Source organism: Varanus komodoensis, unplaced genomic scaffold (assembly GCF_004798865.1).
Source record: "Varanus komodoensis strain SLA01 unplaced genomic scaffold, ASM479886v1 scaffold212, whole genome shotgun sequence".
Taxonomy (NCBI): domain Eukaryota; kingdom Metazoa; phylum Chordata; class Lepidosauria; order Squamata; family Varanidae; genus Varanus; species Varanus komodoensis.
This window is the reverse complement of record NW_025335594.1, coordinates 2,068-29,113: the sequence shown is the minus strand read 5'-3', so window position 1 is coordinate 29,113 and position 27,046 is coordinate 2,068. Positions and strand designations below refer to the sequence as shown.

The following is a 27,046-nucleotide window of genomic DNA, read 5'->3' as shown; positions in this document are numbered from 1 at the left end:
CCCGCGCCCGAGCGGGGGAGGCTGACGGGGCGGCTGCCTGGGGTCCCCGGGGCCATCCAGCCTGACCCGGCCCGCGCCCGAGCGGGGGAGGCTGGCGGGGCGGCTGCCTGGGGGGCTGCTTGTGGCCAGGCGCTGCTCGCGACCTCGCCTTTCTCCCTGCAGGACGGAGGAGGGCCGGCCATGGAGCCGTCCCCCGGGCTGGCCATCGTGCACGTGGACTTCCCGGAGGTGACCAGCGCCCTGCTGCAGAACCTGAACCAGCAGCGGGTGGAGGGCAAGCTGTGCGACATCGCCATCCACGTGCAGGGCCGCGTCTTCCGCGCCCACCGGGCCGTGCTGGCCGCCTCCTCGCCCTACTTCCACGACCAGGTGCTGCTCAAGAACATGACGTCCATCATCCTGCCCAGCGTCATGGACCCCGTGGCCTTCGAGACCGTGCTGGGCTCGGCCTACACGGGCAAGCTGAGCATGGCGGCCGACGAGATCGTCAACTACCTGACCGTGGGCAGCGTCCTGCAGATGTGGCACATCGTGGACCGGTGCACGGAGCTGCTCAAGGAGCGCCGGGGGGCCCTGCTGGGGCTGTCGGCCGCCGCCAGCTCCTCCCGGGGCCACTCCAGCCGCACCAGCGACAACCAGTCGCCCAGCAGCAGCAACTACTTCAGCCCCCGGGACTCGGGCGAGGGCCCCGAGCAGGGCAAGTTCAACCCGCGCGGCGCCCTGGCGGGCGAGGGCCCGGAGGACCGCGACGAGGAGGTGCTCTTCCAGGCCGAGAAGGGGCCCTCCCGCTGCCCGGACCCCTTCGCGGGGGGCAGCAAGTTCATCCTGGAGACGGACGACGACGCCAGCGACAGCGGGGAGCCGGCCAGCAGCGAGGGCCGCCGGCCCGCCTACGTGCGCCCGAGCATCATGCCCCAGAAGCAGTGGGTCTTCGTCAAGAAGGAGCGCCCCCAGGAGGACCTGGTGCTGACCTGCGAGGAGGACGAGGACCCCGTGGAGGTGGCGGCCACGGCGGGGGGGGCAGCCCCCGAGGCCGCCCTGAGCATCATCGACGTGCGCACCCTGAGCAGCCCCGGCGGCGGCGGCGGCGGCAGGCTGGAGGAGCAGGTCAACTTCTGCGAGTCCTCGGAGGGCTTCTCCTCGCCCTACGAGGGGCTGGAGGAGGCCTCGCCGCTGCCCGGCCCCTTCCCGCCGCGCTCGCTCATGCCCATGGACATGCAGGGCAACCAGATCGTGATCTTCCCGCCGCAGGCGCCCGTGGAGCACGGGGCGGTGCAACTGGCGGGCAGCTCGGGCGACGGCAACAAGATCTTCATGTGCCACTGCGGCAAGGCCTTCTCGCACAAGAGCATGCGCGACCGGCACGTGAACATGCACCTCAACCTGCGCCCCTTCGACTGCCCCGTCTGCAACAAGAAGTTCAAGATGAAGCACCACCTCACGGAGCACATGAAGACCCACACGGGCCTCAAGCCCTACGAGTGCGACGTCTGCGCCAAGAAGTTCATGTGGCGCGACAGCTTCATGCGCCACAAGGGCCACTGCGAGCGGCGCCACCGCCTGAGCGGCGAGGCGGGCGCCGGGGGCCTGGCGGGCGGCGCCGCGGCCGTGGCCCCGGGGGGCGTCAAGAAGGAGCCCTCGCCCTCCCGCGTCGGCGGGGACGCCGAGTGGGCGGCGGGGCCGTGTGGGGAGCCGCGGGAGGCCCAGGGCGGCCCCCCGCCCGGCAGGGACCCTTCCAAGCCGCCCTGGCCGCGGGGGACGGTCCACCACACCCCGCCGCTGGCCTGAGCTGACCTGACCTGAGGGGCTGGCGCCGGCAGCACCCCCTGCCCTTGGGGCGGGCCAGGGCGGGCTCCCGGGCGCGGGCCTTCCCCCGGACCCCGCGGGCCGCTGGGGCGGGTGGCTTGGTTTCGGGGTTCGCGCCTGGGGGGGCTGCCCGCCAGCCCACCCCCTCCCCAGCTGAACTTTCCCCGTTCTTAGTTAATGTCTGTGTGTGTTTGGGGGCAGAGGGCGGAACTGAACACTAAATGCCCCCCCCCACGGTGCTGTCTAGGTGGGAGTCCCACGCCTGTCCCTCCGCCAGCCCATGTCTGGGCAGACATGTGCCCTGTGCCGGAGGCCCACACGGCACACCTGTTCCACAGGTGTGCTGGGGGGGGGGGCGGGAGCGGAGCCCCCCCTTTGCATGCCGGCAGTTTTATCCTGGCCCGGGCTGGGGAAGCCCCCGTTGGAGCTGGCGTGGACGCAAGGGGGGCGCTGGACGAAGGGCCCCCGCCCTTGCCCTGTATGCCGGAGTGGCCGGGAGGTGGGGGCTCACGGCGGGGCGGGTGGTGCCCCCCTGGCCTCGGCCCCCTAGTCTTCCTTCCGACAAGGTCTCCTGAGGGAGGGGGAAGGGTGCCCCCCACCCCAGGGGCATTGCTGAGCCTGGCCCCCCACCCCTCCCTGGAGGCCAGCAGAGGGTGCTTTTTCTGCAACGCTAGGGCCACGCGGGGAGCAATTTTCAAGGGGGGGCGAGGGTGACTTTTCATTCGAGATTCAACAGCCCCCCCCCAATGCTTCCAACTCCCCGCATGGCAATTAAACTAAGGTGGACCGATCTCTCTGGTTGGAAGAGATTTGGGCAAATCGCCCCAAGACTGGGCTAAGAGATCTTGTAATATTTAAGCAAATCCTTAATAAATTTGCATATCTAGATAGCCAGCTGCCTATGCAGGCCCGTGTCCTCTCGGAAGGGCCCCGAATCTGTGTCTAGCAGCCCCCCCCCCCCCGGCGACCATCCGGACGATGGAGGGTGTGAGCGGAGGGGAAGGCCGCCTCTCGGCCCCCCGCCCGAGAATTCAGCAGCTCCCTCGGGCGCCTGCTGAGCTGAATCCCACCCCCCCGAACTGTGCATCCCGTCCTGTCCAATTTGTGTTGGGATTTTTGTAACTTGATTTGGTCCGGGACTTTAAAAAAATGATAAATATTTATTGAGCTGTTTGAATCCCCCCGCCCCACTGTTTGTATCTTTGTCTGGGTCTCCCGCAGCCCCCAGAGTGGCAGGGCGGGGGTGGGCAGAGCTATCCAGGTCTCCGGACGTCACATGGACGTCACTGCCGGGGTCTCGCAAGGCCTGCGTGGGCTGAAGGTGTGGCTCCTCGGAGCCGAGCTGGCGGGAGGGGGGCCCATCCCCAGCTCTCGGGCAGCGCTTCGTTGGAAGCAGCCGGGGTGTGCTGTGGGGGGGGCAGTCCGAGGACAGGGCCCCTGGTTCGGATTGTTCTGTGGGGGTGGGCCTTGGACATCACCGGCGGCCCCCAGACGCTGCACCCCAGAGCTCCTGTGCAGCGGCTTTGCAGGAGTGAGCCTGGAGGACAGGTACCCCCATCTCTCCGCCCCCTCCCCATGACCACCTGCTTCCTCTCTGGGCGCTTGAGAGGATCGAGAGCAGAGCCTTACTCCTTGAGACCTGTGGGGGGGGGGCAGGTCAAGCTTTGAAATGCCTCCCCCTCCTGTCCTCCCCTGCCAGATGGACGGGCATCTCTGGCTTGCTTACACAAACCACATCCTTCCTCTGCTGCCTCCACACCCCATAGCAGCTCTGAGCCCCCCCCCCCCGTTTCCCCCCCCCCCCCACCGTGCCCAGACCGGACATATTTTCCCAGGCGCCCCCGAGTGGGGAGGCGCCCTCACCCGCCCCATGAGGACCACCGTCTCTGCAAACACAGCTGGAGGGCCCACCGATCAGCCCCGCCAGCCTACGACTCCCATCATCCGCTAGTGGTCGGACGGGGGGGTGGAGTCCGGTGTCTGCATAGAGGAGGAGAGGTCCCCCACCGCGACGCAACAGTCCCAGGTCTCAGGTGCCACCTGCCTGCGGCCGCTTGAAGGACCCGGCCCCTGCGCTCCCTGGCCGGCCGGGCCCCCTGCGATGGCCAGCATCCTAAGCCGCGTGCCCTGAAAGCACTGCGGACCACCCCCTGCCTCTTGGGGGCCGGCATCGGCCGACTTCTGCCTCGAAAATACCCCCCCCCCGCACCACACAATCTCCGGCCCGGCCCGGCCCCTCGCCCGCTGCCCCCCAGCACGGTGACTCTCTTCTGCCCCACCGGGAGGCTGCGGGGAGACTTGGGGTGGGGGCACAGAGCCGAAGCCCTTGGGCCACAGCCCGGCCCCCCCAACCGCAACAGCTTGAATGTGGCTGGGCCCCATGCAGCCCCTCCTGCCCCATTGCCAGAAGCCCCTAAAGGGGAGGGGGTGGCTGCTTTGGCCTTGCCCCCTCCCCCCGCCGGACCAAGGCCCCGGGTGGGGAGGGGTCGACTGGGCAAGATGCGTCCGGGGAGATGGCGCCCCAGGTGAATGGGGGGAGTTGGCCCCACATCTTAACGGCAGAACTTGAGGCAGGGCAGAAGCGGGGAGCTGGTGGACGGGCGGCTGGGCCAGCAGGGCCGTGCCACCGAGGTGCCTTTTCTCCACTCTCGCACGATCCTGCAGGCGCCCCCGAGTCCTGCCTGCACAGGCCCCGGGAGAAGAGTGGGGCTCCCTGGCATGGCGGCCAGGAAGCGGCTCCCGCCCCTGCACAATGCATGGCCTCACCCCCCAGGTAGCGCCTTCTCCGGCCCCCTTGGAAGAGCCCCTGCCTGGCGTGCGGCCCGAAAGGGGGGCCTCCGTCGTGCCCGTCTTGCAAGCCGAGGGGACAGACCGGATCGAAGGCTGCAGAGCTGGGGCCGTGCACGGAGTGGGCTGCGGGGTCGGGCCGGGCCGGGCCACCGCTCGAGCCCGCCCTGCCCTAGAGACTGGGGGCCAGGTGCCTCCGCCTGCCCCCTTCCTCTGGCATCGGGTGTGCTTGGAGTGGCTCCCGGAGCCACGCACACAGCAGCGCCGGGCTGGATCTCCCCGGGAGATGCCCCTGCCTTGCTGCCCCTCCCGTGGGAGTTGCTTCCACCTTCCTGGGGAGGCTCCTGCATGGCGGCCTCTGGGACTAGGCCTCTGGGTCCCCGCACTCCCCCCTGCGGAGCTGCGGCACGAGCCTCGGGGGCGTCTGGCCGGCAGGCGGAGGGCACGGCCGGGCGCCTCGGGGTCCTCTGCTCAGCCCTGGACCCGGAGCCCATTCCCACCCACCCTGCACGGCTTCCCTGTGCCGCCTCGGCCGCGCTCGTCCTCGTCGGCCGGGCACCCAGCGCCTCCCGGGCCGTTTCATTCCGGATGCTCCAGTGGTGGGTCCGTTAGGTTCTGCACCTTCATTTTGTACACATCGTTCTGAAAAGGCCAAGAAACCTGATAAAGGAGGGGGGTGGCTGTGGGGTGAGCTCGGGTCCCTTTGCCCCGCTCATGCCGACGAGGGGCAACTGTGGGCTCCCCCGGCATCGGTCGGTCCCTGGGGGAGCAGTGGGCCCCAGTCCATAGGGGGTGCCACCACCCAGACCTCAAAGGACGGCTCCCACGGGAAGGGACGAGCCCGCAAGAGCCACCCTGGGCCTCAGCGGGAGGTTTTGATGGCCAGAGCAGCCGCGGGGGTGGGGGTGGGGGGGCCAGCTGTGTTGCAACAAGCACCTCCCCGGGGACCTGGCCTTTCCTCCTTCACTGCCCTCGCCCCTGCTGTGCGGAGCCAGGGCTGGGGGCAATAAAAACAGAGCAAGGCAAAAGGGGCCTCCGGGGCCATCTAGTCTGACCCCTGGCTCCAGCCGGCTCCGCTCACGACATGCCCACCATGCGCACGTCCAGCCTATCCTTGAACACCCGCACCGATGGGGCCTCAACCACCTCTCAGGAAAGCCCATTCCACACCCTCGGGGTCCTGACTGTCAGGACCTGCTTCCTGGCACCCGAATGGAACCTTGGCTCCCTGAGCTTTGCTCCATTGGAGAGCGTCCTGCCTTCCTCTGCAGGGGAGAACAGGCCTCTCCCCACCTCCATGTGACCCCCCCTCACATACCTGCATGTCGCCAACAGCCCCCCTCCGAGCCGCCTCTTCTCCAGGCTGAAGAGACCCAGTCCCCTCACTCTCGCCCCATACGGCTTCCCCTGCAACCCGGCCACCAGCCACGTGGTCCTCGCTGCACCGAGTCCAACTGGCCATCTGGGCTGTGTGAACGCAGCGTGCCAGCCCCGCCCCGCCCCCCCCCCAGCGGAAGGAGCCCCTGCAGCGGGGCCGGCTCTAAAGGCGGGCACCCCCGCAGCCTGTGAGGCCACGCAGCCCTGCGTGCCCGAAGCGCCCCCTGCGTGTTGGGGCCGTGGTGCCGCCCTTCCCTCGCGGCTCAGAGCATTCAGCCGGGGGCCCCAGCGGGACCTGGAGGGACGCCGGCGACTCAGGGCAGCCCTGATCCAGGCCCAGGTCGCTTGCTGCTCCCAGTGAGGGAAGAGCCGCCCTCCTGGGTTGCCTGGGAGCGGGGGGGGGGGGGGGGGGGTTTACCCGGCGCCCCCCTGCGGGGGGCGGGGTTGGGGGTGGGGGGCCCAGGCCGGGGCCCGGAGGGGGGGAGGGGGGCTGGACCTCAATTGGGCGGCCGCTTGTTCTAACAGTGCGGTTCTTGGAAAGGGCCGGGGGGGGGGGGGCGTTGCCTGCATGCACGCAGGGGGTGCATCGCACGTACCCCCAAAACACAAAAATCTAGGACTGAGGGTAATCTAAAATACCCAGGGCTGGAGCAGGGGGTCAGACTAGATGGCCCAGAGGGACCCTTCTGGCTCGCTCTGCTTCTATGGTGAGGAGTGAGTGTGGCAGCCCAAGAAAAGGACAGAAAGGCCGGGAGGATGGTTGGTGGAAAGCAGAAGGCCAGTTTCTTTCTTCCCTCCCTTATTTTATTTTATTTTATTTTATTTAAAACTTTTATACTGTCCACTACCAAATAGTGTTGGGACAGTTTTTCTTGAAATCCTGCCCTCCTCTCCAGTGGAGGGCCCAAAAAGCCTTTCAGCATTACGACAGTCCGGCAAGGTGGGCCAGGCGGGAGACATGCCATGGCCTCCAAGTACGTGAGTGGCCCCTTTCAGACAAGCGATGCCCGGCAAAACTCTCTCGCCTCTTGCCTCAGTTCAGCGGCCCCCCTGCTCCCCACGGCCCCATAATCCTGCGGAGCGGAATTGGGCAGGGGGCTGCTGGGAGTTGCCTTTGCTCCCCCAACCACGGGGAAAGTGGGCACGGGGCAAGGCAGCGCCCCCCCCCGCCCCCAGTCAGGGCCGGAGCTGATCAGGACTTGACTCTGTGTCTGTCGGGGTGATGCCCAGGCGCGCAGACAGAAAAATAAGATTTAAAATGCAGATCAGTCACAAACAGAGCGCAAAACCACTGAGAACAAACGGGCTGGGGCTGGACAAGACATGAAAATTAACTGTGCTAAAGACATGAAAATTACCTGTACACAAATCCATATGCTAAGATGTGGAAATCCTGCAAGGATGAAGAAATCTTAAGAAAGCAGCTTTCTTAAGATTTCTTCATCCTTGCAGGATTTCCACATCTTAGCAGGTTCTGGAGCGGTAAATCTGGAAAAGAGCCTGGAGAAGGAGACAAACATCGCTTAAAAACCGAGTAGCAACAGACGGACGGACCGCGGGAGCAGCTGCCTGCAGAGGCGCTAGTCCGCGCTGCGCTCGAGCGGCGCCCGCCCCGCCCCGCGCCGAAAGCAAAAGTAGAAGCGCCGCGGAAGGGACGCGCCGAGCGCAGGAGCACGACGACGGCTCTGCGCCGCGCTGGCCTCTCGCCATGGCCCCCTCCGCGTTTAACCCCCCCGTGGGCACGAAAGGAACCCTTCTCCTCTTCCTCTTCGGTGAGTGGGGGCCGGACGCCTGGGTCCCCCGGGGGGCGAGGCGAGGGGAGCGGGGCGCGTGGATGATCCGCTCGAAGGCCGGGGGGGGGGGGGGGGGGGGGGGGGTCTAGTCTGGTGCTTGTTCTGGAGCAGCGCGCGCGCGCGCGCGCCTTTAGAGTCAGACAGGAGCCCCACCGGTGCAGCTCCGGCAAGGGCTCGGAGAGTGAGGCTGCTGCGGGTCCGCGCACCAGGAAGGCTCGGGGGGGGGGGGGCGCACCCGGGAAAGCCCGGCCGCCCGCTTGCGCTTTCGTTTTCGCTGGCGTTCCCCGCGCGCTCACGCCGCTCGCGTCTTTGCGCCCGCAGGTCTGGCGAGCGCCGCGCCGCGCCTCGCCCGCCTCAACTGCTGGTTCGTGGAGGAGGCCGGCGGCGGCGGGTCGGTGATGCCCAGCGCCCTCCGCCAGCGCCCCGCCCTGCTGCTGCTGCCCCCGCCGGGGAGGCGCCTGGAGGAGCGCGACCTGGAGCCCGAGCTGCCCCCGGAGGTGGAGTCCGGCCTGGCCTTCCAGATCCTGGGTAGGAGGCGCCGGCCCCCCGGGCTGGCGGCGCGTCCCGGCGAAGGCGCTCCGGGGATGCCGGGGGGGGGGGAGCGGGGGGGGGCTGGATACGTGCAGGAGCGAGTCGGAGCAGCTGGGGGCGCGCTTGGGGGGCCGTGGGGCGAGCTGGCCCCGGCCACCACGGCGGGAGCGCCTGGGGGCGGCCAGCGCGTGTTCTCCTCGGCAAGCTAATGCCCAGTTCGAACAGCGCCTCCTTTAGCGCCCGACTCCAAATCTGGCCGTCTAAAGTTGCAGCGAGAGGTTTTCAGACCCCTCTGAAGTGCCCCTGTGCACGTACGTGGATGAGCGTGCAAAAATTGATTTTTTAAAATCCAAATAACTGGAGGGAAGCGTATGTTGTGGAGTTCATGTATCTCCAAATATCACACGTGTTGCAAAAGCAAGACTTTTCCCGGAAGGCCGCTGTTGCGCCAAACATTTGGGGCAGCACCTGGCCGTGCCCCTCTGCCCAGACCGCGGCCTCCTGGAGTGTGGGCCCTCCCAGGCCAGTGTTCCCCCCCATCATGGCGCTGCTCCTGCCGCCGCCCCGGCCAGGAATCCCTTTTTCCTGTTGGGAAAAATGCCTGTTTGGGAAGAACGGTGAGGTTTGGGTCCCTGGTCCCTGGAGACTGTCCCCCAGCGAGTGGCCTTCTCCGGCCAACCCCAAATGGCCACGCGCGGGCGGACTTTCTTCCGCCCGGACGTCCTCTTATTCTTCATTTCTGTGCCACTCGCAGCCAGAATGCTCTGGGCGGCTAAGAAAACCGAGCAGGGCACCTTGAATCTGTCACACAGGCACCGCCCGTTCCTAAAATCCACGCCTAGGAGCGATTCTGGCGTAACTCTTCTGGAAATCGGCCTCGGCAGGCCGGGGAGTGAGCTGGGCCCGCCAGCGCGCCGGGTGGCTGGACTGGCTCCCCGCCCGGCCTCACCGGTCCCTCTCGGTCATCTCCCCGCAGACGCCTCGGGGGTCCTGTGGGGCGGCCGAGACCCCAGCGCCGAGCCTCTCTGGCCGGAGGCCGAGGCCACCAGCACGGGCGTGCGCACCTGTGAGATCAACGCCTACCTGCCGCAGGAGGCCCACGTGGCCTGGGCCGCGGGGCTGGTGGGCCAGAGGGGGTGCCCGCGCACCCTGGAAGCGGGGCAGTGGTTCATCGCCACCCTGCAGAGCCCCATGGCGGGATACGGCGTCAGCAGCATCATGAACCAGGGAAGGCCTCTGGTGGGGAAGCAGACGCTGGAGAACAGCCCGATCACCACGGTGACAGGTACGCGGGCCGGGCATGTGCCGAGGGCGTTGAGGGGCTGTGGCCGGCAGGTGGGATTGGGCTGCCCCCGGGGGCCTTTGGGCCGCTCGCTGATCCAGCCTGGCCTGCCTTGCAAGGGGGTTGTGAGGAGAAAATAGGGGAGAGGAGGAGAATCGCGGGCACTCGGTTCAGAACGGGTGAGCCTGGAGCCCTGAGAGCGGCCCGGCCCCGGAGCTGGGCCCGCAGTTTGGCCAGGCTGGGGGGTGGCCCCGGGGGCAGAAGGCCTGGGGAATCAGCGGCCCGCTGGCTCACGCGAGCCGCTCCCCCGCAGCGGTCCTGTCGGTCTTCTCGTGGACGCCGCGGCTGCAGGCCCGGGTGGGCCAGGACGTGCTGCTGGACTGTGGCTTCTCGGGCCCGGAGGCGGCCTTCTCGGTGGAGTGGCGGCACCAGTACAGCGGGGCCGGGCACGTGGTGCTGGCCTACGACGGGGCGGCCCGGCGCATCACGGTGGCCGAGGAGGGGGCCCAGCTCTTCCTGCAGCCCGGCGGCGGCGGCAGCAGCAGCAACGTCTCGCTGCACCTGCAGAACGTCCGCCCGGGCCAGGAGGGCACCTACATCTGCACCGTCTACCTGCCGTACCTGCACGCCCAGCAGGCCATGGAGCTGCAGGTCGTGGGTGAGTGTGGGGGGCGGGTGCCGTGTCCCACGCGCCCCGGAAAGTCCAGCCCACCCTCACTCCTCCGCACCGGCCCCGCAAGCCCCCAGCGGAAGAGGGCCGCTCGGGGGGGCTCGGTCCGCTGAGAGGCGGGGAGGTTACGGCAGCGGGGCCGATCACGCAGGGCGGTGGGGGGCCCTCTCGTGGAAGCGTTGGGATGGTCACCTGAGCGGGAGGGTGGGACTCGGTGTCCCGCAAGAGCAGGGAGCGATGGGACCCGTGGGCCTTCCTGCCCCTCCCCACTCTGCAGCCTTTATTTGTTTATTTAGGAAATTTATAGGTCATCATTACTGTCGTCTCTAGACAGCTATATATTATAATAAATAGATATTTATGTATTTATTTAAATCTTTTGCATACCGTGTATTGCTACATAGCTTCAGAATGGTCTTACACTGACAGAGAATAGAACACAGCCTCTGTTCTACATGATAAAGCCCCAATTAAAATCATATTCTAACCCGTAAAATGCTGGGAAAATAGGTTTTGGCCTGGTGCCAAAAGGAATACGGTGGCATTGCCAGGCGGGCCTCTCTGGGGAGCTCGTCCCAGAGTCGGGGTGCCACCGCAGAGAAGGCCCTTCTCCAGGGATCCACCCTCCCGCTCTCCTTCAGGGAGGGTCCCCGGAGGGGGGCCTCCGCCCCCGATCTGAAGGGGGGCAGGCACGGCCTTTCAGGCGCCCCACAGCAGAGGCTCCGCTGACCGCCGTCTCGTCTCCTGCCAGAGCCCCCCAAGGTCACCTTCCGCCCCACCCCGCTGACCCTGGCCCCCAGCGCCCCGGCTGAGCTGGCCTGCGAGGTCTCCGGCTACTACCCGCAGAGCGCCTCCGTCACCTGGATGAGGCGGGACCCCCACGGCTCCTCGGACGTCATCGCGGACAGCTGGGAGACGGGGCACCGGCAGTCTCCCGACGGCACCTACAGCTTCACCAGCTTCGCCCGCCTGCCGCCCATCCGGCCCGAGGACCACGGCGCCTCCTACAGCTGCCACGTGGCCCACGCCGGGCTGGGCGACGTGGGGCTGAGGAAGGCCGCGAAGCTGCGCGTGGCAGGTAGCGCTCGGCAGGGGCGGGGGGCTGCCGGGGGGCCCTGCGCCGGGCCCCCGGTGTTTCCCCAGCGGAGGGCGCTGCCTTGGGCGTGCCGGCCGCCCACTCCACGGGGCCGGGGAGCCCCCTCAGCCCGGGCCCCCCCGGACACGGCTCGCTGTGGGGGCTCCGGGAAGCAGCCCCCGAACAGGCTGGGCTGGAAGGGGCGGGAGGGCGCTTTGGGGGGACGGAGGGTGCTCCGGACCCCTGGCGGCCCGGCCCTGGTGCGGGGGGCAGCTTGCCAGCCTCGGAGGAGCGCCCGGCCCCCCCGGATGGGGGCGCTTCACCCCCAGTCGGTTGGGACCCTCAGGGCGGAGGTGGCCGGTGCAGCAGGGTCCCCATCACCCAAGTGCCCCCCTCCCCCCCAGGCCAGTCGGGGCCCTCCCTGGAGGACGCCATCGGACTCTTCCTCCTGGCCTTCCTGCTCTTCGGGGTCCTGCAGCTGCTCTTCCGGCACGGTGAGTCCCGCGTGCCCGCGCGAGCGAGCGAGCGAGCGCGGCTGCTCTGTGGCTCCCCACACGCCCGCTCCCCCCATTAACTGCACTGCCTGTTCCTTTGCAGCCGCTGGAGAGACCACCAAGACTGAGGTAAGCGCCCCGGGGCACCTTCCCGCCTGCTGGGCTGCCCTGGCAGGGCGTTCAAGGTGGGGCAGCTGGGACCTGGGCGCCCCCTCGCGTCCCGGCCCTCGGGGCCCTGGCACAGGCACCCCGACCCCTCGGGAGGAGAACCTATGGTGTCGGGCACCTTCTGTGCCTGCACGTGCTGCCGGACTGCAGTTCCCATCTGCCCCAGCCCACAGAAGCCGTGATGAGGGAGGGAGAGCGAGCAACCGGAGGGCCTGAAGGTCCCAGCCCTGCATGAGGTCTCCTGGCCCCTGCCCGGGGTGGTGGGGGGGGCCCAGAGGGCCCCGCAGGGGTGGCAGGCTGGCTGGCTCCATCGCTTGTGGGGCAGAGGGTGGCCCTCAGGCCCGAGGACTGATCCAGGCTGTGGGGAGAGTCTCCTCTGTGGGGCCCCAGCCTCTTGAGGTCGCGAGGAGGGGGTGGTGGCACCCCCGGCTCCTGCTGCGAGCCCTGCCCCACGGCTTCCCTGCGGGTTGCTGACCTGGGCCAGCCCCAGGGCAACGAGCCAGCCAGCTGCACGCCCGGCCCGTGTGCTCTGCTCCCTTCTGGTGGCCCCCCGGGACCCCCACCCCCCATGTCCGGGAGGCCCCCAACCCTCTCTTCTCTCCCCAGAAACTGGAGTGAGCTGGGCCTGGAGCTCATGTCGGGTCTCTCGGACCCCCCGGATGGAGGGAAGAGGTTGGCCGCCGCCGGGTCCTTCTGCTGCCCCCCCCAAAGGCCTCTTTCACCCCCCTCCATTTGCGGTGCTTTCAGGGGGAGCCCCTCTCCCCTCTTTGGGGCAACCTCCGATTGTGTGTCTCCTGGCTGCAAATGCCCCGTTGTGAGTGGGGGGGGGGGGCAGCCGAGAAGCCCTCCCTCCCCGAACTGTGTGCCTGCTTCTGCCCCGGCAGCCCCTCGGAAGTGTTGGCAGAGTCCCTGAGCCGAATGCAGAGCGCGGGGCAGCTTTCCGGACCACCTGGCCGGTTCTCCGACTTCACCTCTGCGCTGCACCTGCCTGGACATGGCCTGCGGGGGCCCCGCCATCCCCGCTGCGGAAATGGCGGATCGGCCCCCACGGAGAGCTTGCAGGCGTGCAGTGGGCCAGGGAGCGGACCCATGAAACCCAGCTTCCCACCGGGTAGCACTCTGCACGTGACTCCGGGCAGCCCCACTTCAGCTGGGGGCACTACGGAAGATGGGGGCGAATTCCCCACACCGGGAAAACAAGGAGCTTGGTGTCAGGACCTCGCACTTGTGACTTTCTCCAGTCTTGTGCAGCCCAGATCTAAGCCGATTCCCTCAATGAGATCTAGCTGCTTATGTTGGCCAGTTTTTTATTTTTAATGTTTGCCCACAACATCACTGTGATTCATGTGGGGAAGTTTTGGAGACGGATGGATTCGTACCTCCTGCTCACCCACCAAAACGGCCCCCCAGCCCCTCCTTCCCTGCCCCGGCTGTCCCCGCTCTTGTTCCCACCTGAACGTAGCCAGCCCTAGTGGCACAGCAAGCCACGCCGTGGGCAATAAACTTGGAATGCCGACAGGAGTCCGCGGAGTGCATTTTGTGGGGTGGGAGGCCGTCTTCGCCAGGCTCCTGGGCTCAGAATAATTCGGCCCACGCTGGGAATGGGGGGCTTCGAACTGGGAAGGTTTTCCCTGAGTGCGGCTCCATCCGCCTGCAGCAGAAGGTGCCAGGTGTCCTTGGCTCACGGGGGGTGGTCTCGCTCGGGGTGGCCGCCTGCCCCACGACCTGTTTCCTGAGCACCGGAGCGGCGGCGCCTGCCCAGACTCGGGAGGCTTTTTCTGGAGCCACGAGCGGGTTGATCGGTGGAGGTCAACCGAGGACCGGGGCCTGAAGGGCCACTACCCCACTGCTGTGCAAGTGGGGTCGCTGCAGGACTTCTGCCCGTGTCGGTGGCACCAGAAGGGGTCCCATGTGTCTGCTGCTGTGCAGGCCATTGCTGTGGCACATGCTCCTGGGGATTCCAATGAAGATAGAAACAGAGCGAGGCAGAAGGGACCCCCTGGGCCATCTAGTCTGCCCCCGGCTCCAGCCGGCTCTGCTCATAGAAACAGCGCGAGGCAGAAGGGACCTCCGGCCATCTAGTCTGCCCCTGGCTCCAGCCGGCTCTGCTCATAGAAACATAGAAACAGGGTGAGGCAGAAGGGGCCTCTGGGCCATCTAGTCTGACCCCGGCTCCAGCCGGCTCTGCTCACGACATGCCCGCCATGTGCATGTCCAGCCTGTCCTTGAACACCCGCACCAGTGGGGCTCAACCACCGCCCCTTCCAGCCCCTGGCCAAGCTGCCCCGGGAACCTGGCTGCCTGCCCGCAGCGCTTGTGGAAACAGTCGTGTGAGTGTGGCAGGCAGCTATCTGACTGGTGCAGACTCTTTTCTGCCCGGGAGATGTGGGGGGGGGGGATGCTGCTCCCACAGTGGGAATGTTTCCCTGCTTGCTGGGCTGGGCTGCTTGGCTCCTCTGAGCCCCCCCCCCCCCGCCGGCACCTGGCCCCCCCAAAAGGGAATGGGGGGGGGGGGGGGGGTTCCCTTGCCCTGGCAAGGCCTGCAGGCGCGACCCTGTGCCAGGAATTGGGGCCTTCCCCCCTGGCTTCCAATTCTCCTCCCCTGCCCACAATGTCTGGGATGGTGCGCACGTGAGTGGGACTGGCTGCAGCTGGGGTCAGACTAGATGGCACCAGAGGCCCCTTCTGGCTGGCTCTGCTTCTATGTTGCAATTGCCTGCCAGCTAAGGCTGGCAGGGGGCGCCCCTGGCCCGGAGGAAGCCAAGAAGGGCACTACTGGGGGGGGGCACCTTCATGCCAGGTGCTGATGCTGTGGCGGCCATGTTGGGTGAGGGCGGCCAGCGGGGTGGCAACGGGGATGAAGCCAAGCGACGGCCATGCTAAGTCGGGGCAGATTGCTCCTTGCAGCCCCTTCCCTGCAGTCGGGGTTGGGCTGGCCTGCGATCCCATCATGTAGAGAGCTGGGGAGCATGGAGGCGGGAGCCCAGCCTGCCCGGAGGGCACCAAGGTGTGCCTGTTCAGGGTGGGCACTGTTCCGTCAAGGGGTTCACCGTCATCTTCCTCAGTATTTCTGCCTTTGCTTGCAGGGGTTCTCGACGACCCTGTTTGCCAAACCCCCCGTGTGCAAATGCCCGACATATTATTTTAGTATTGTTATTTTATTACTTGTGTTTATACCCTGTCCTATCGCTTCAGGCACTCAGGATGGCTTACAAGATATATATAAAAAACAGTACAAATAAAACTAGTATAAAACATGAATTATAAAAACAATATAAACACATCACTATAAAATGCTACTGTGAAAAGGGGGGGATAAAATAAAATCCTAAAACAGCTAAAAACATTAACTGTTAAGGATCAAATAAAAAGGTCTTTCCCTGGTGCCAGAAAGAAAATAACGAATATAAAATGCAGAATGGGGAAAGGTTCTCTTTTTCAGGATTTATCCTCAGGTGCCAACCAGTCGTTCCAAAATGCGTGCCTGAGCAGCCCTCCATCGGCCCTTTTATGCACGGATCTGTAGTGGGTCCCACGTGACACAGTTCACACTTTAGAAACAGAGCGAGGCAGAAGGGGCCTCTGGGGCCATCTAGACTGACCTCAGCTCCAGCCAGCTCTGCTCATGACATGCCCACCCTGTGCATGTCCAGCCCTCACCAATGGGGCCTCAATGACCTCCCGTGGAAGCCCATTCCACACCCTCGGGGTCCTGACTGTCAGGAAGTGCTCCCTGGCACCCGAATTGAACCTTGGTACCCTGAGTTTTGCTCCGTTGGAGGCGTCCTGCCTTCCTCTGCAGGGGAGAACAGGTCTCTCCCCACCTCCGTGTGACACCCCCTCACATACCTGTATGGCGCCAACAGATCCCCTCTGAGCCGCCTCTTCTCCAGGCTGAAGAGACCCAGTTCCCCCAGTGTCGCTTCATACCCCATCCCCTATAAACCGGCCACCAACCTTGTGGCCCTCGCTGCACTGACTCCAACCTGGCTATATCCTTCCTGTAACGAGGGGCCCAAACTGAGCACAATACTCCAGTTGTGGGCGCACCAGAGTCGTATAGGGTGGTAGTAATACCTCCCTCGATCTGGAAGCCACACTTCTGGCTATGCACTGAAGGGATCTTGGAGTCGGGTTCAGTCCGTCTCCCGTCCTCTCAGCCATCCTTCAAGGAGGTCTGCAGATCCTTCAGGCTCGGAAGGGGAGCTTTCCCGCAAGGAGACGGGGCCTTGCGCATGGGTCCAGCGACTTCCTTTGAACCTTCGCCATGGTCCTTGCCATGGGATCACTCGGAGTGGTCCTTCCTTCCTGGCTGTAAGGGAATTTCTCCTCTTGCACACCTTTGAGGTTGGCCAGGCAGGATAACTTCTCTGCTGTTACACAAAACTTAAACTTGGCCCCAGGAATTTATTCCAGTGGAAATTAGCTTTTTCTTCCGGGGAGAGGTGCCAGCCCATCGCCCTGCCCCTGCCAGAGCAGCTCAGCTTCTTTGGGAAATTTCTCTTTACGCAGTTCTCAAGAAACAAAACCAAACCCAGTTGCTCGATTGAACACTTTGGTGCAGCACATTTCTGTGAATGAGAAGAATTCTGCATATTGCACTAAAGCTTTACGGCAATTTCTTGAGATGTGGGGCGGGGGAGAGGAGCACTGCCCTTTATTTTTGGCTTTATAAACTTCCCTACATTCCAGAATGGCAGAAAGTGAACAGGAACTAAAGAGCCTCTTGATGTGGGTGAAGGAGGAGATTGCAAAAGATGGCTTGAAACTCAACATTAAGAAAACTAAGATCACGGCATCTGGTCCTCTCACTTCTTGGCAAGTAGATGGGGAAGAAATGGAGGTAGTGACAGATTTTACCTTCCTGGGCTCCAAGATCACCGCAGACAGGGACTGCAGCTAAGAAACTGAAAGATGCTTGCTCCTGGGGAGGAAAGCTATGGCCAATCTCGACAGCAGGCGGAAAAGCAGAGCCATCACCCTGCCAACAAAAGTGCATATAGTCAAGGCTGTGGTTTTCCCAGTTGCAATGCATGGCAGTGAAAGCTGGACCATAAGGAAGGCTGAGCACCAAAGGATTGAGGCCCTTGAATTGTGGTGCTGGAGGAGACTCTGCGAGTCCCCTGGACTGCAAGGCGATCAAACCGGTCAGTCCTAGAGGAGATCAACCCTGACTGCTCTTGAGAAGGCCAGATCCTGAAGATGAAGCTCAAACACTTTGGCCACCTGATGAGAAGGAAGGACTCCCTGGAGAAGAGCCTGATGCTGGGAACAATGGATGGCAGAAGAAGGGGATGAGGTGGCTGGACGGGGTCCCTGGGGCGGTGGGTGTGGGGCTGGGTGGCCTCCGGGGATGGACAGGAGAGCCCAGAGGAGTGTGGTCCATGGGGTGGCCGTGGGTCGGGCGCGGCCTCGCAACCAGCAGCAACCACCGCTGCCTTTAAAAAAGCGCACAATCCCGAATGGCGGGCCGGGGACCCTCACTTCCCGCTGCGAAAAGCGCCTGGCAGCCGCTGCGACGCGGGCCCCCCGGGGGGGAGGCGAGGCCCCCGCAAGGGTCGCCCCCCGAGCAGCCCTGCCCCCGCGCAGCTTGCGCGCCTCCTGCCGAGGGCGAGGGGCCGCCCTAGATGTGCGAACACCTCGCGGCGATCCTCCCTCGGGGGACCCGCCGCCCAGCCCGCGAGAAGGAAATGGCGGCCGCCCTCATCCAACATGGCCGCGCGGCAGCCACCGCCCCGCCTCCTCCTCCGCCCGGGCCGCCCGGGCCGCCCGCCGACTTCACTTCCGCGGCGGCCTCTCGGGCGCTGATTGGAGGGCACGGGAGGCCCCGCGCTCTGGTTGGCCGGCGGCGGAGGAGGCGGAGGCGGAAGCGCGCGCCTCGGCGGGGCTCCACGTGGGGGGCGAGGGGGCGCCCGAGCCATGGCGGGGGACCGGGAGGCGGCGGCATCGGCAGCGGCGGCGGCCAAGGCGAGGAAGGTGAGTCGCCCGCCGTCCTCCGGGCGCAAAGCGGGACGCCAGCGCTGGCCGGCAGGGCCCGTGTTCAAGGATGCTGGGGGTTGTAGTCCAGGGGTCGAGGCAGCCCCTGGCGGGGAGCGGCGGGGATTGAGTGGGCGGACGCTGAGCCCGCCAGCATCTCCAGGTGGGGCGCGGGAGGCATTTCGGAGTCCCCCCGCCCCCCGGTCTCCTGGTCCGCCTCTAGGCCAGGTGGGCTCCTGCGGTCCTGCTTAACGCTGAGGACTAGAGCCTTGCTTTCACCCTGCGGGAAGGCCTGTAAAGGGGCTGGGGCGGGCGCCTCCTCTGCTTGCGGCCCCGGCCGCGCCGCCTGTCCAAGAGCTCACGGGGTTGGATCCGTTCCCACGTGGCACCACCAGCCCGGCCCAGCGCTGTCCCCGGGGAAGAGCCGCAGGCGGCGGGGCGCGCGTTCCCCTGCGGGGATCCGGGCAGGCGCGGGGTTGGGCTGCTGCCTTGGACCCCCCGGAGAAGAAGCGCCCGTGCAGCGCTTCCGCCAGAGGTGCGGGGCCCAGGGTGGGTGGCTGCAGCGGAGCCGGGGATGGACTAGCTGGCCTCGGGGGACCCTCCCGGTGCTGGGATTGCGAAATGGTGCAATGTCCCGACCCCGCGCCTTGCCCGGGCCAGCCAGGGGCTCCCCACCTGCCCAGGGGTCGTGCTGCCAAGTGTGATGCGTGACTTTGGGAGGCAGCTGACCGCCCCCCCCCCACCGGAGGATCAGGCCGTGCCCATAAGCAGAGGCCTGCCAGGAAGGGACTGTGGCACGTGCCCCCTTAGCGCTCCCTCAGCCTCTCCACTCCCACCCCCGTTCCCAGCGCAGCTTGCATTGCAACGTACAGGAGAACAGGAGGGACCCGGTGCAGGGTCAGACCCGGGGCAGGAGGGGGGTGCTGCAGTGCCTCCCCCAGGTTCCACAGAGCTGAGGTGCGTAGCGGTGCTGCCCCGATCCTGGAGGGAGCACAGCGCCTTCAGGACTAGCAGCTGTGGTTCGCTGCCCCCCACCCAGTATCTATCTATCTATCTATCTATCCATCTATCTATTTATTTATTTATTTATTTAAACAACTTCTGTGCCGCCCCATCGCATGAGCCTCGGGGCAGCTTACAATCATAAAATCTTCCATAAAATACACAACAAAAGTGCTAGACCAGCCCACTTTTCAACCCGACTCGATGACTGTGCCTGAGCCCCAGCGGGTGAGTCCCCCCCTTGGCGTGCTCACGCTGCCTCGACGTGTCCCGTGCCAGCCTTGGGGTGCCGTATGGCTCCTCCTCGGGGGACAGTGCGACCCCGAGAGCTGCCCAGGCTCCTGGGAGTGGCGGCCCTCTGCTTGGGGGTCCAGCAGGTGCGCGACAGCAGCAGCCTGGAGGGGCTGGGCTGGGCTGGGGCACTGCCCGCCACAGATGCCCCCACTAACCAGCCTGCTTCCCCCCACAGAAGACGCGCCCCCAGCGGTACTGGGAAGGAGAGCCGGGCGGTGCAGCGCCCGAGCGGGCTGGAGCTGCTGCCCCGAAGGAGCCCCGGCCGGATGGGGCACCCGGGACGAAGACGGCGAGGCCGGGCTGCCGGCGCCGGATCTCGGGGGTAAAGGGGCCGCCGGGTGGGCTGGGGCTCCGGGCCTTGGCCCCGTGGGGCAGCCGGGTCTGACGCCCTCCCTCCTCTCGCAGGGGACGGATCCCTTTCCCGGCGCAGCCCCCATCTGCTCCGAACGGCTGAAGAAGTTCCGGCGAGGGCCCTCGGGAGTGCTGGTGAGCTGCGTCGGCCTGCCTCCCTTCCCCGCGGCCTGGGCGGTGGGCCCCCTACTCACTGCCACCTGCCCCTTCCTCTCCTCTGCTCTGCTCTCCTCTCCCCGCAGGGCACGGCCTCGGGCAAGCGGCTCCGGCACCAGCTGGCACTGCAGGAGGAGCGTGCGGAGGCTGCCGCCGAGCAGGCGGCCCGGAGGGAGCTGCTGCTCCTGGAGGAGCCTGGGTAATGCCCCCCCGGGAATCGCGGGCCCGCACTGCCCCCACGCACCCTGCACGGGGGCTTCTGCGTTTCCCCCTTTGCAGTGGTTAGTAACCAGACCCTCCCTCACTCTCCCGCATGGCCACCGGGACCTCCGCTTCCAGTGCCAAAACATTCGCCTCCAGCCTGCACGAGGCCCGAGCAGTGGGGCAGGAGGGCCCCGCGGGTGTCCAGGGCTTCCTTCAGGCCCCGAAGCAGCTGGAGGGCACTCTTGGGATAGCGCAAGCGAAGCAGCTCAGGCTCTGTGGGGTGCGAGCGCAGTGCCCGCGGTGCTCCTCCTTCCTGGTTGGGGGGAGCTCTCTCGGGCTCCCCCCCCCATTCCCTGATTCAGCAGCCTTCCATGCAGGTGCCAACCAGCCCCCCGAAAGCACCCCAGCAGGAGAAGAGTGCCGCAGCCCCTGCCCATCTTCCCCAGCAGCTGGCGTGCAGGGGCGGCTGGCCCTTGTTCCGCAGGCAGCCGTCCGAGTGAGCCGCGTCCCCCCACCCCGTGCTGCCGATGCAGCCCCTCTCTAACCACCCCCAATGAGTGGCCACCCCGCATCTCGGGGCAGCCCCTTGAGGCACCCTCACTGACCCTCTCTGGGGCTGGTGGGGCAGAGGGATGCAGGGGCCTGCCCTCCCCACAGCCCGCCCCAGAGGCCCCCCCCCCCGACCACTCCGGCTCGTCCGCGGCTTCCCTTGGGCCGCCACTCCCATGCGCAGGAGCCTGGCTCTCCCTGCAGTTTTAAGATGCTTTGGCGGCAGCTGCTCTGCGCATGCCGGTCTTCAGGATAGCTCTCCGTGGCTCGTTCCGTTTAGCTGCCAAATATCTATTCAGTTCAGGTGCCTCTGTGTTGTCCGCTCTTGCTCTGTGCTGCTGCGTCTCCAACTTGTGGCAAACTGGTGCCTGCCTTTGGCCCTTCAAAGTGCATCCAAAGTGCAACGGCCTCCTGGGAAGGCTGTGGCCCCCTTCGATCCCGGACCCCCTCGCCCGCCTGCCCGCCCGCCGGCCTGTCCTCTCCAACACCATGTTCTGTCAGTCTTCCTGTCCGCTTTCTGCACCGTCCAGCTTCACCCAGCCGCCAGGAATACAAGAGCGTGGTGGATCTTGGCCGTGGTCTCCAGCAAAAGCCATCCGTGCGCTCGGGGGCCTCTAATCCTTCCACGGCTGTCCTTCCCGGTCTCTGCCTTGTTCCCCGTGTCCCTCGTAGACTCACGGTGCACATGAAGCAGCAGATAAACTCGGCGATAGAATTATGGGGCAATAAATCCATGAACCGCTCGTTGGCCTAGCGGTTAAGAGAGTTGTGCGGACGTCTTCTGTGCGCAGGAGAGTGCCCCCTTCCAAGCGTCAGCTGTGGGGCAGCTTTTTAACTGAGCCGGGGCGCGAACGCATCAGATGACTCGGGGGTCGGTCGCGCCCATGTGCTACGCCGGCCCCTCACTCCGCCCGCTCACCGCCCCTCTCGTGGCCACGCCAGGTTTCTGGAAGGCGAGGACGGAGAAGACACCTGCACCATCTCCCAGGCGGACATCGCCGAGGCGGTCGACCTGGCCGCCGGTGCCAAGGTGGGTGGCCCAGGCGGGGGCTCCGGGGGGCTCCGGGGGGGGCGGTGCCGGAGCCTCCGGGCCTGACCTTGCCCCCTTCCCCCCGGCAGCATTTTGAGCTGAGGCTGGAGCAGTTTGGCCCGTACAGGATCAGCTACACCCGCAACGGGAGGTGAGTTCACGGGGCCGCCCCCCCCCCCGGGGCGGGGGCTGTGGGGAGGGGGTGCTCCCAGCTGCCACGCTCCGCCTTCCGACCCTCCGCAGGCATCTGCTCCTGGGCGGGCGCCGGGGCCACGTGGCGGCCCTCGACTGGCACACGAAGGCCTTGCTGTGCGAGATCAACGTCATGGAGTCCATCGCCGACCTCACGTGAGTGCGCGGCCGGTGCGTCGCCTTGCCCTGTGCGAGCGGGAGGGGGACGGAGGGCGCCCCCAAGCCCACGGGCTGGTACCCTGAGTGGGGTGGCTCTGGGCCCGGTCCTCGCCTGCCTCCGGCTACAGCGGCCCGGGCCGGAGGGCACCACGGAGGCACACGTCCCGAGTGGGCACGGCGGGAAGCCTCCGCCCCACAGAAGTCGCCCCCCATGCTCCGCTGCGGCACCCTGGCCGGCTGCCTCCTCCCACCCCACCCCACCGTCATTCCTGGCAGGACGGCTTTCCCACCCCACCCCACCGTCATTCCCACCCCACCCCACCGTCATTCCTGGCAGGACTGGCACCCCACCGTCATTCCTGGCAAAGCCGTCATTCCTGGCAGGACGGCTTTCCCGAACAGGCCCCTTCTGGAACGGCTGGACTACAGCTCCCATAATGCCGCAGCCAGCTGCCTGCAGGATCGCAGTCCGAGCCCTTCGGAGGGGTCTGCTTGGGGCAAGCGGCGCTAGAATGGCACGTCAGGCCCGGAAGGGCGCCAGCGCGTCCATACCGTTCCTGGACGGCCTCTCCTCCAATTGCTCCCCTCCCGCCCCGAGAAGACCGGGCAGCCCTGCGGGATCAGGCGGGGCCCATCTAGCCTAGCGCTCAGTGCTCACAGCGGCAACCCAGCTGCCCACCGGCCCCTCCAGGTGCCCTCAGGCGGAGGAGGGCACGTGGCCGGAGGGCCCGGAGCCCCCGAGAGCCCCTCTCTCACGGATCCGTCCAGCCCCCTTACAGCCGTCCAGTTCCTCTCGTCTTCCTCTCGCCTCTCCTACACCTCCCAGCGGCGGTGGGATGGCCCGGGTGCCGGTGCTCCGGGGGGGGGCACAGTCCCTCCCTCTCCGCCTCCCGCACCCCATGCTCCCCATCGCGCCCCCCTTCCTCGCCGTTTTGTGGCCGAGCAGCCCCGGGGTCGCGGCTGCTCCTCGTGGGGGAGCGGCTCCAGCCCCCCCCCACCCCGGGGTCCTTGCCTGGGCTCCCCCGGCTGCCGGGGCTCCCGGCTCAGGCGCCCCCACCTCCCCCGCTGCAGGTGGCTGCACACGGAGAGCATGTTCGCCGTGGCCCAGCGCCAGTGGCTCTACGTCTACGACAACCAGGGCGTGGAGCTGAGCTGCCTGAAGCGCTTCCACGGCGTCCAGTGCATGACCTTCCTGCCCTACCACTTCCTGCTGGCCACCGCGGTGAGTGGGGCCCCCCTCCCCTCCCCTCCCCTCCCCGTCCTGCAGGCCTTCCCTGGGACGCGGCACCGGCTGCCCCCCCCCGGCCAGGCTCCCGAGCTGCCCTGGCCTCTCCGGTGGGCACGCGCCCTCCCTGGCCGGGGCTGCCGCCACGCCTGCAGCACCTGGCCTCGTGCGGGGTTCCCAGGGGGCTGGGGGCTCGGGGCTGCTTCTCCCGGGGCAGGCGCCTCTCCGGGGCTTTGCTTCAGGCAGGAGGCCCTGCCCCTGGGGAATTGGCCCCCGGCCCTGGGACACCCCCGGTCCTGAGAACCCAGGGGGCCCCTGCCCGGCAGCACGCGCCCCGTCCGTCCCAGGCTGCCCCGAGAGCCACGGCCACGAAGCCTGGGGGCTGCCCGGGCCGCGGGTCCCTCTCTGTTGCTGTGCAGGACGCAGGGCTGACCGGGGAGTCCCCCCTCCCTGAGGGCCACTTGCACAGCACTCCCCCCACACCTCCGCCGTCTGGGGCGCCCGGCCTGTTCTGCCCGGCGCCCTGCGCCCCCTCTGCCTTTCCCCGGGGGGCGCGGGGGCCGCTGCGGGAGCCGCTGCGGGCCTGATGGCCGCGCCACGTGTCCCCCCAGAGCGAGACGGGCTTCCTGCAGTACCTGGACGTCTCCGTGGGCAAGGAGGTGGCCGCCATCTGCACCAAGGGGGGGCGCCTGGCCGTCATGGCCCAGAACCCCTCCAGCGCCATCGTCCACCTGGGGCACAGCAACGGTGAGCGAGGCCGGCCCCGGGGCCCGGCTCCCCTGCCCTGCCCTGCCCTGCCCTGCCCTGCCCACGCCGGCCCTGACCGCCTGCCTCCCGCAGGTGTGGTGACGCTCTGGAGCCCCAGCGCCAGGGAGCCCCTCGTGCGGATGCTGTGCCACCGCGGGCCCGTCCGGGCGGTGGCGGTCGAGGCCTCCGGGACGTGAGTACCACGGGGGGGCCGGGGCGGGGGGGCCTGCGTGCGGGGGGCCTGCGCCTGACAGGGGTGTCTCCCCCGCTGTGCAGCTACATGGCCACCTCCGGCCCGGACCAGAAGCTTCACATCTACGACCTGCGGACGTACCGGCGCCTCCACTCGCTGCTGCTGCCGACGGGCGCCGGGCACCTGGACTTCAGCCAGCGGGGGCTCCTGGGCGCCGCCTGCCAGGATGTGGTCCAGGTAACGGGGCCTCCTGCTCCCCGCCCCCCAGACACACACGCACACTCCTGGACCCCCAAAGCCCGTTCCCCATTCTCAAAGAAAGCTTCAGGTGGAAGCCGTTTGGAACGCGGAGCTGGAGCCGAGGCTGCCGGGGGGCTGGCCGGACGTGGGCTGTGATGGGGGGCGCCTCCAGGCACTGTCTACCTCGCCCGCCCCACGGACCGGCCGTCTCCACCGGAGTGCCGCCCCCTCCATGGCGGCTGCCCCGCAACTGCTCCGCTCAGCTGCCTGCATGGAGGGCTTTGCAACTGGCTGTGCCCCGCGAACGGGACGCGCTTGCCCCGGGTTGGGGGGCTGATGCCAGCCACCACCCGAGCCATGCTGGAAGGGGACACGTAGGCTGCCCGGCACCCGTGGGCTTCCCTTTGTGCCCCCAGAAGGCCTCTGGGCACGGGGTGTGCCTACGAGGGGACGGGAAGAGATGGGGCGGAGGTCCCCCCGCCAGAGTGGGACCACAGCTCCAGGGTCTCATGCTGGGCTTGCCTCACGGGGTGGGGGTGGATTTGTGGGGGGAGCTCCTCCATGGGAGGGGTGGGGTGTCTGCTTGGGTGTTAGGTGCCCGGTCTGCCCCCTTTCCAGTTTGAGCTGCTTCCTGCCCCCTCTGGGGATCCCTGCATGGCTGCTGGGTTGAGGGGATGGATGCCCACGGCAGTTCCTTGGCCCCGATGGGGCGCGTGACCCCCAAAGGCAGGGAATGCGGCTGCCTCTCCCTCCAGCCCTCTGGGGGCTCCCCCTCCACAGAACTGCCCATTTTGGGGGGCTGAAGGAAATGGGGCCGGCAGTGCGGCCACAGCCCCGGAGCGGCGGAGGGTCCAGGGCGCAGGCTGGCCTGGGTGCAGCCCCCCCTCGTATGGGACGGGTGAGGGGAGCTGCAGGGCAGGTGTGCCCCCTCTGCCCCTCCCTGGATGCCGGGAGGCCCGCCTGGACGGCTCTGGCCAGGAAGGCCCTCGAGGCATCGGCTGCCGGCCTGCACTGGGAGCGCCACCCCGCTGGATGGGGCACAGCCCTGGGCCCTCGGCGCGTGGGGGTCGCCTCTGCCCTCCCTTTGCAGACGGGCAGGCCCCGGGACCCCCCGCCAGGCCTTGCGGCGTCTGCAGCCAGCGGCCCCCCATGACCGCTCCCCCCGCAGGTGTACAAGGACGTCGTGGCCGGCCCGCCCCGGAAGCCCTACCTGTGCCACGCGCTGCCACGGCCCTCGCACGGCCTGCGCTTCTGCCCCTTCGAGGACGTGCTGGGCGCGGGCCACGGGGGCGGCTTCGTCAGCCTGCTCGTGCCAGGTGAGGCTGCGGGGAGGCGGGCCGGGGGCACTGGGGGGCCGGGCCCTGCCGCTGGCTCACGCCCTGCTTTCTTGCCCCGCAGGAGCCGGGGAGCCCAACTTCGACGCCCTGGAGAGCAACCCTTTCCGGAGCCGGAAGCAGCGGCAGGAGTGGGAAGTGAAGGCCCTGCTGGAAAAGGTGGGGCCAGTGGGGGGGGTGGGCCGAGCTGGGGGCCCCGCTGGGGCCCCAAAAGGGAAGGAAGGCCCCCGGTCCAGCGGTTTCCCTCTCGGCCGGCTTGGTGCCTGGATGCGCCGGTCTCACCTCAGGGCAGCCGAGGCAGCTTGGAAGATGGAAGGGCCAGGAGGGCGGAGGGTAGGAAAGGGGGCGCCTTGATCCCAGCCACCGCCGGGAGGCTCCCTGGGGCCTGTGCCGGGTGACCACGGGATGCTCGAGGACCGTTCCCGCCCTCCCTTTGTGGGCAAGAGCACGCCAGGCACTTCCCGGCTGCTTCTTTCCCCTTGGTGCTCTCCGCATGCAGCCCCACGTGGGCAGCCCACAGCAGCCCCCGCTTGCCCGCAGTCCTGGCAGGGCCACCTTTTCCTGCGTTCGGCCTCTGAGGAGGGGTGCTCTGGGCTGGAGCCGGGGCTCCCGGCCCGGACTGCGGGTGCCCGGACCGTCTAATCCGGGACTGGCTTGCCTGGATGCTGCGGCTCTCGCATCCTGCATCCGTCCTCCCTTCTTAAGCCGGGGGCGGGGAGCTGCTGGGACACCCCCTCGGGGGGGGGGGGGAGCTGCCCTGCTCCTTCCACCAGGCGGCCCACCTTTCTCCCCGCAGATCCCGGCCGAGCTGATCGCCCTGGATCCCGGGCAGCTGGGCGCCGTGGACAGCGTCTCCCTGGAGCAGCAGCGCAAGGAGCGTGCGGAGAGGCTGGTGAGGGCGAGGGGCCCGTGGGGACCCCCGAGGGGGACGGGCCGTGGGCCAGGCCAAATGGGGGGCATGGGATGAGAGGCCGGCCGAGGCGGGAGCCGGGGGGCTCGAGCTGCCTGTCTCTTGCACCCCTCCCTGCAGGGCTACGACCCCCTGGACAAGGGCAAGTTCTCCCCACGGCGGCGGCTGAAGGGGCGCGACTCGGCCGGCAGCCGGCTGAAGAGGAAGAAGGCGGTGGCGGCCCAGGACCGGCGGGTAGGTCTCCTGACGGGCGTCAGCCCTCCCCCTTGATGGGGGGCCGCTTGCCGGCCAGCGAGGGTCACAGGACGTCCAGGCAGCCTGCGAGCGGGAGCAGGGGCTCGGGGGTCCTTGGTCCGCAGCCTGGCCCTTCTGCGCAGGGACCCGGTGGGTGGGGGGCGTTAAGCATTAAGGGCCTCCGACCGAGTCCTTCGCCAAGGGGGAACGGCCCAAATGCAGCAAGGCAAGATGCAAATACTTGGCTCATCAGCACTGAAAAAGGAA

General features: G+C 67.3%; 3 protein-coding genes across 3 annotated transcripts in view; all 3 read left to right on the top strand.

Moving 5' to 3' along the window:
• The window catches only part of ZBTB22 (zinc finger and BTB domain containing 22), a 2,087-nt gene extending 299 nt beyond the window's left edge, over window positions 1-1,788 (top strand). The window contains exon 2 of the mRNA XM_044431036.1: window positions 163-1,788. Coding sequence (XP_044286971.1) covers window positions 181-1,788 — 1,608 coding nt within the window. The 5' untranslated portion in view covers window positions 163-180. The remainder of the gene's footprint in view (window positions 1-162) is intronic.
• Window positions 1,789-7,621: 5,833 nt separating this feature from the next.
• On the top strand, window positions 7,622-13,499 carry LOC123023898 (TAP binding protein). Its single transcript, XM_044431035.1, has 8 exons — window positions 7,622-7,742; window positions 8,085-8,291; window positions 9,271-9,579; window positions 9,890-10,234; window positions 10,998-11,324; window positions 11,726-11,815; window positions 11,919-11,944; window positions 12,590-13,499. The coding sequence occupies exons 1-8, from the start codon at window positions 7,679-7,681 to the stop codon at window positions 12,599-12,601; spliced, it is 1,380 nt and encodes a 459-aa protein (XP_044286970.1). The 5' UTR covers window positions 7,622-7,678; the 3' UTR covers window positions 12,602-13,499.
• A 4,403-nt stretch (window positions 13,500-17,902) lies between these two features.
• WDR46 (WD repeat domain 46) lies at window positions 17,903-26,815 on the top strand. Its single transcript, XM_044431027.1, has 15 exons — window positions 17,903-17,959; window positions 19,431-19,577; window positions 19,661-19,741; window positions 19,849-19,961; window positions 21,458-21,545; window positions 21,635-21,696; window positions 21,789-21,893; window positions 22,968-23,118; window positions 23,733-23,868; window positions 23,962-24,061; window positions 24,145-24,298; window positions 25,470-25,617; window positions 25,700-25,794; window positions 26,432-26,527; window positions 26,666-26,815. Exons 1-15 carry the CDS (start codon window positions 17,903-17,905, stop codon window positions 26,813-26,815), a joined length of 1,683 nt encoding a protein of 560 aa, XP_044286962.1.
• Window positions 26,816-27,046: the final 231 nt, after the last annotated feature.

Coding starts and splice junctions, on each gene's coding strand:
- WDR46 (XM_044431027.1), top strand. CDS start 17,903: ATGGCGGGGGACCGGGAGGCGGCGGCATCGGCAGCGGCGGCGGCCAAG. Junction 23,869..23,961: donor CCACCTGGGGCACAGCAACG/GTGAGCGAGGCC, acceptor TGCCTCCCGCAG/GTGTGGTGACGCTCTGGAGC. Junction 25,795..26,431: donor TGAAGGCCCTGCTGGAAAAG/GTGGGGCCAGTG, acceptor TTCTCCCCGCAG/ATCCCGGCCGAGCTGATCGC.
- LOC123023898 (XM_044431035.1), top strand. CDS start 7,679: ATGGCCCCCTCCGCGTTTAACCCCCCCGTGGGCACGAAAGGAACCCTT. Junction 9,580..9,889: donor CCCGATCACCACGGTGACAG/GTACGCGGGCCG, acceptor GCTCCCCCGCAG/CGGTCCTGTCGGTCTTCTCG. Junction 10,235..10,997: donor CATGGAGCTGCAGGTCGTGG/GTGAGTGTGGGG, acceptor GTCTCCTGCCAG/AGCCCCCCAAGGTCACCTTC.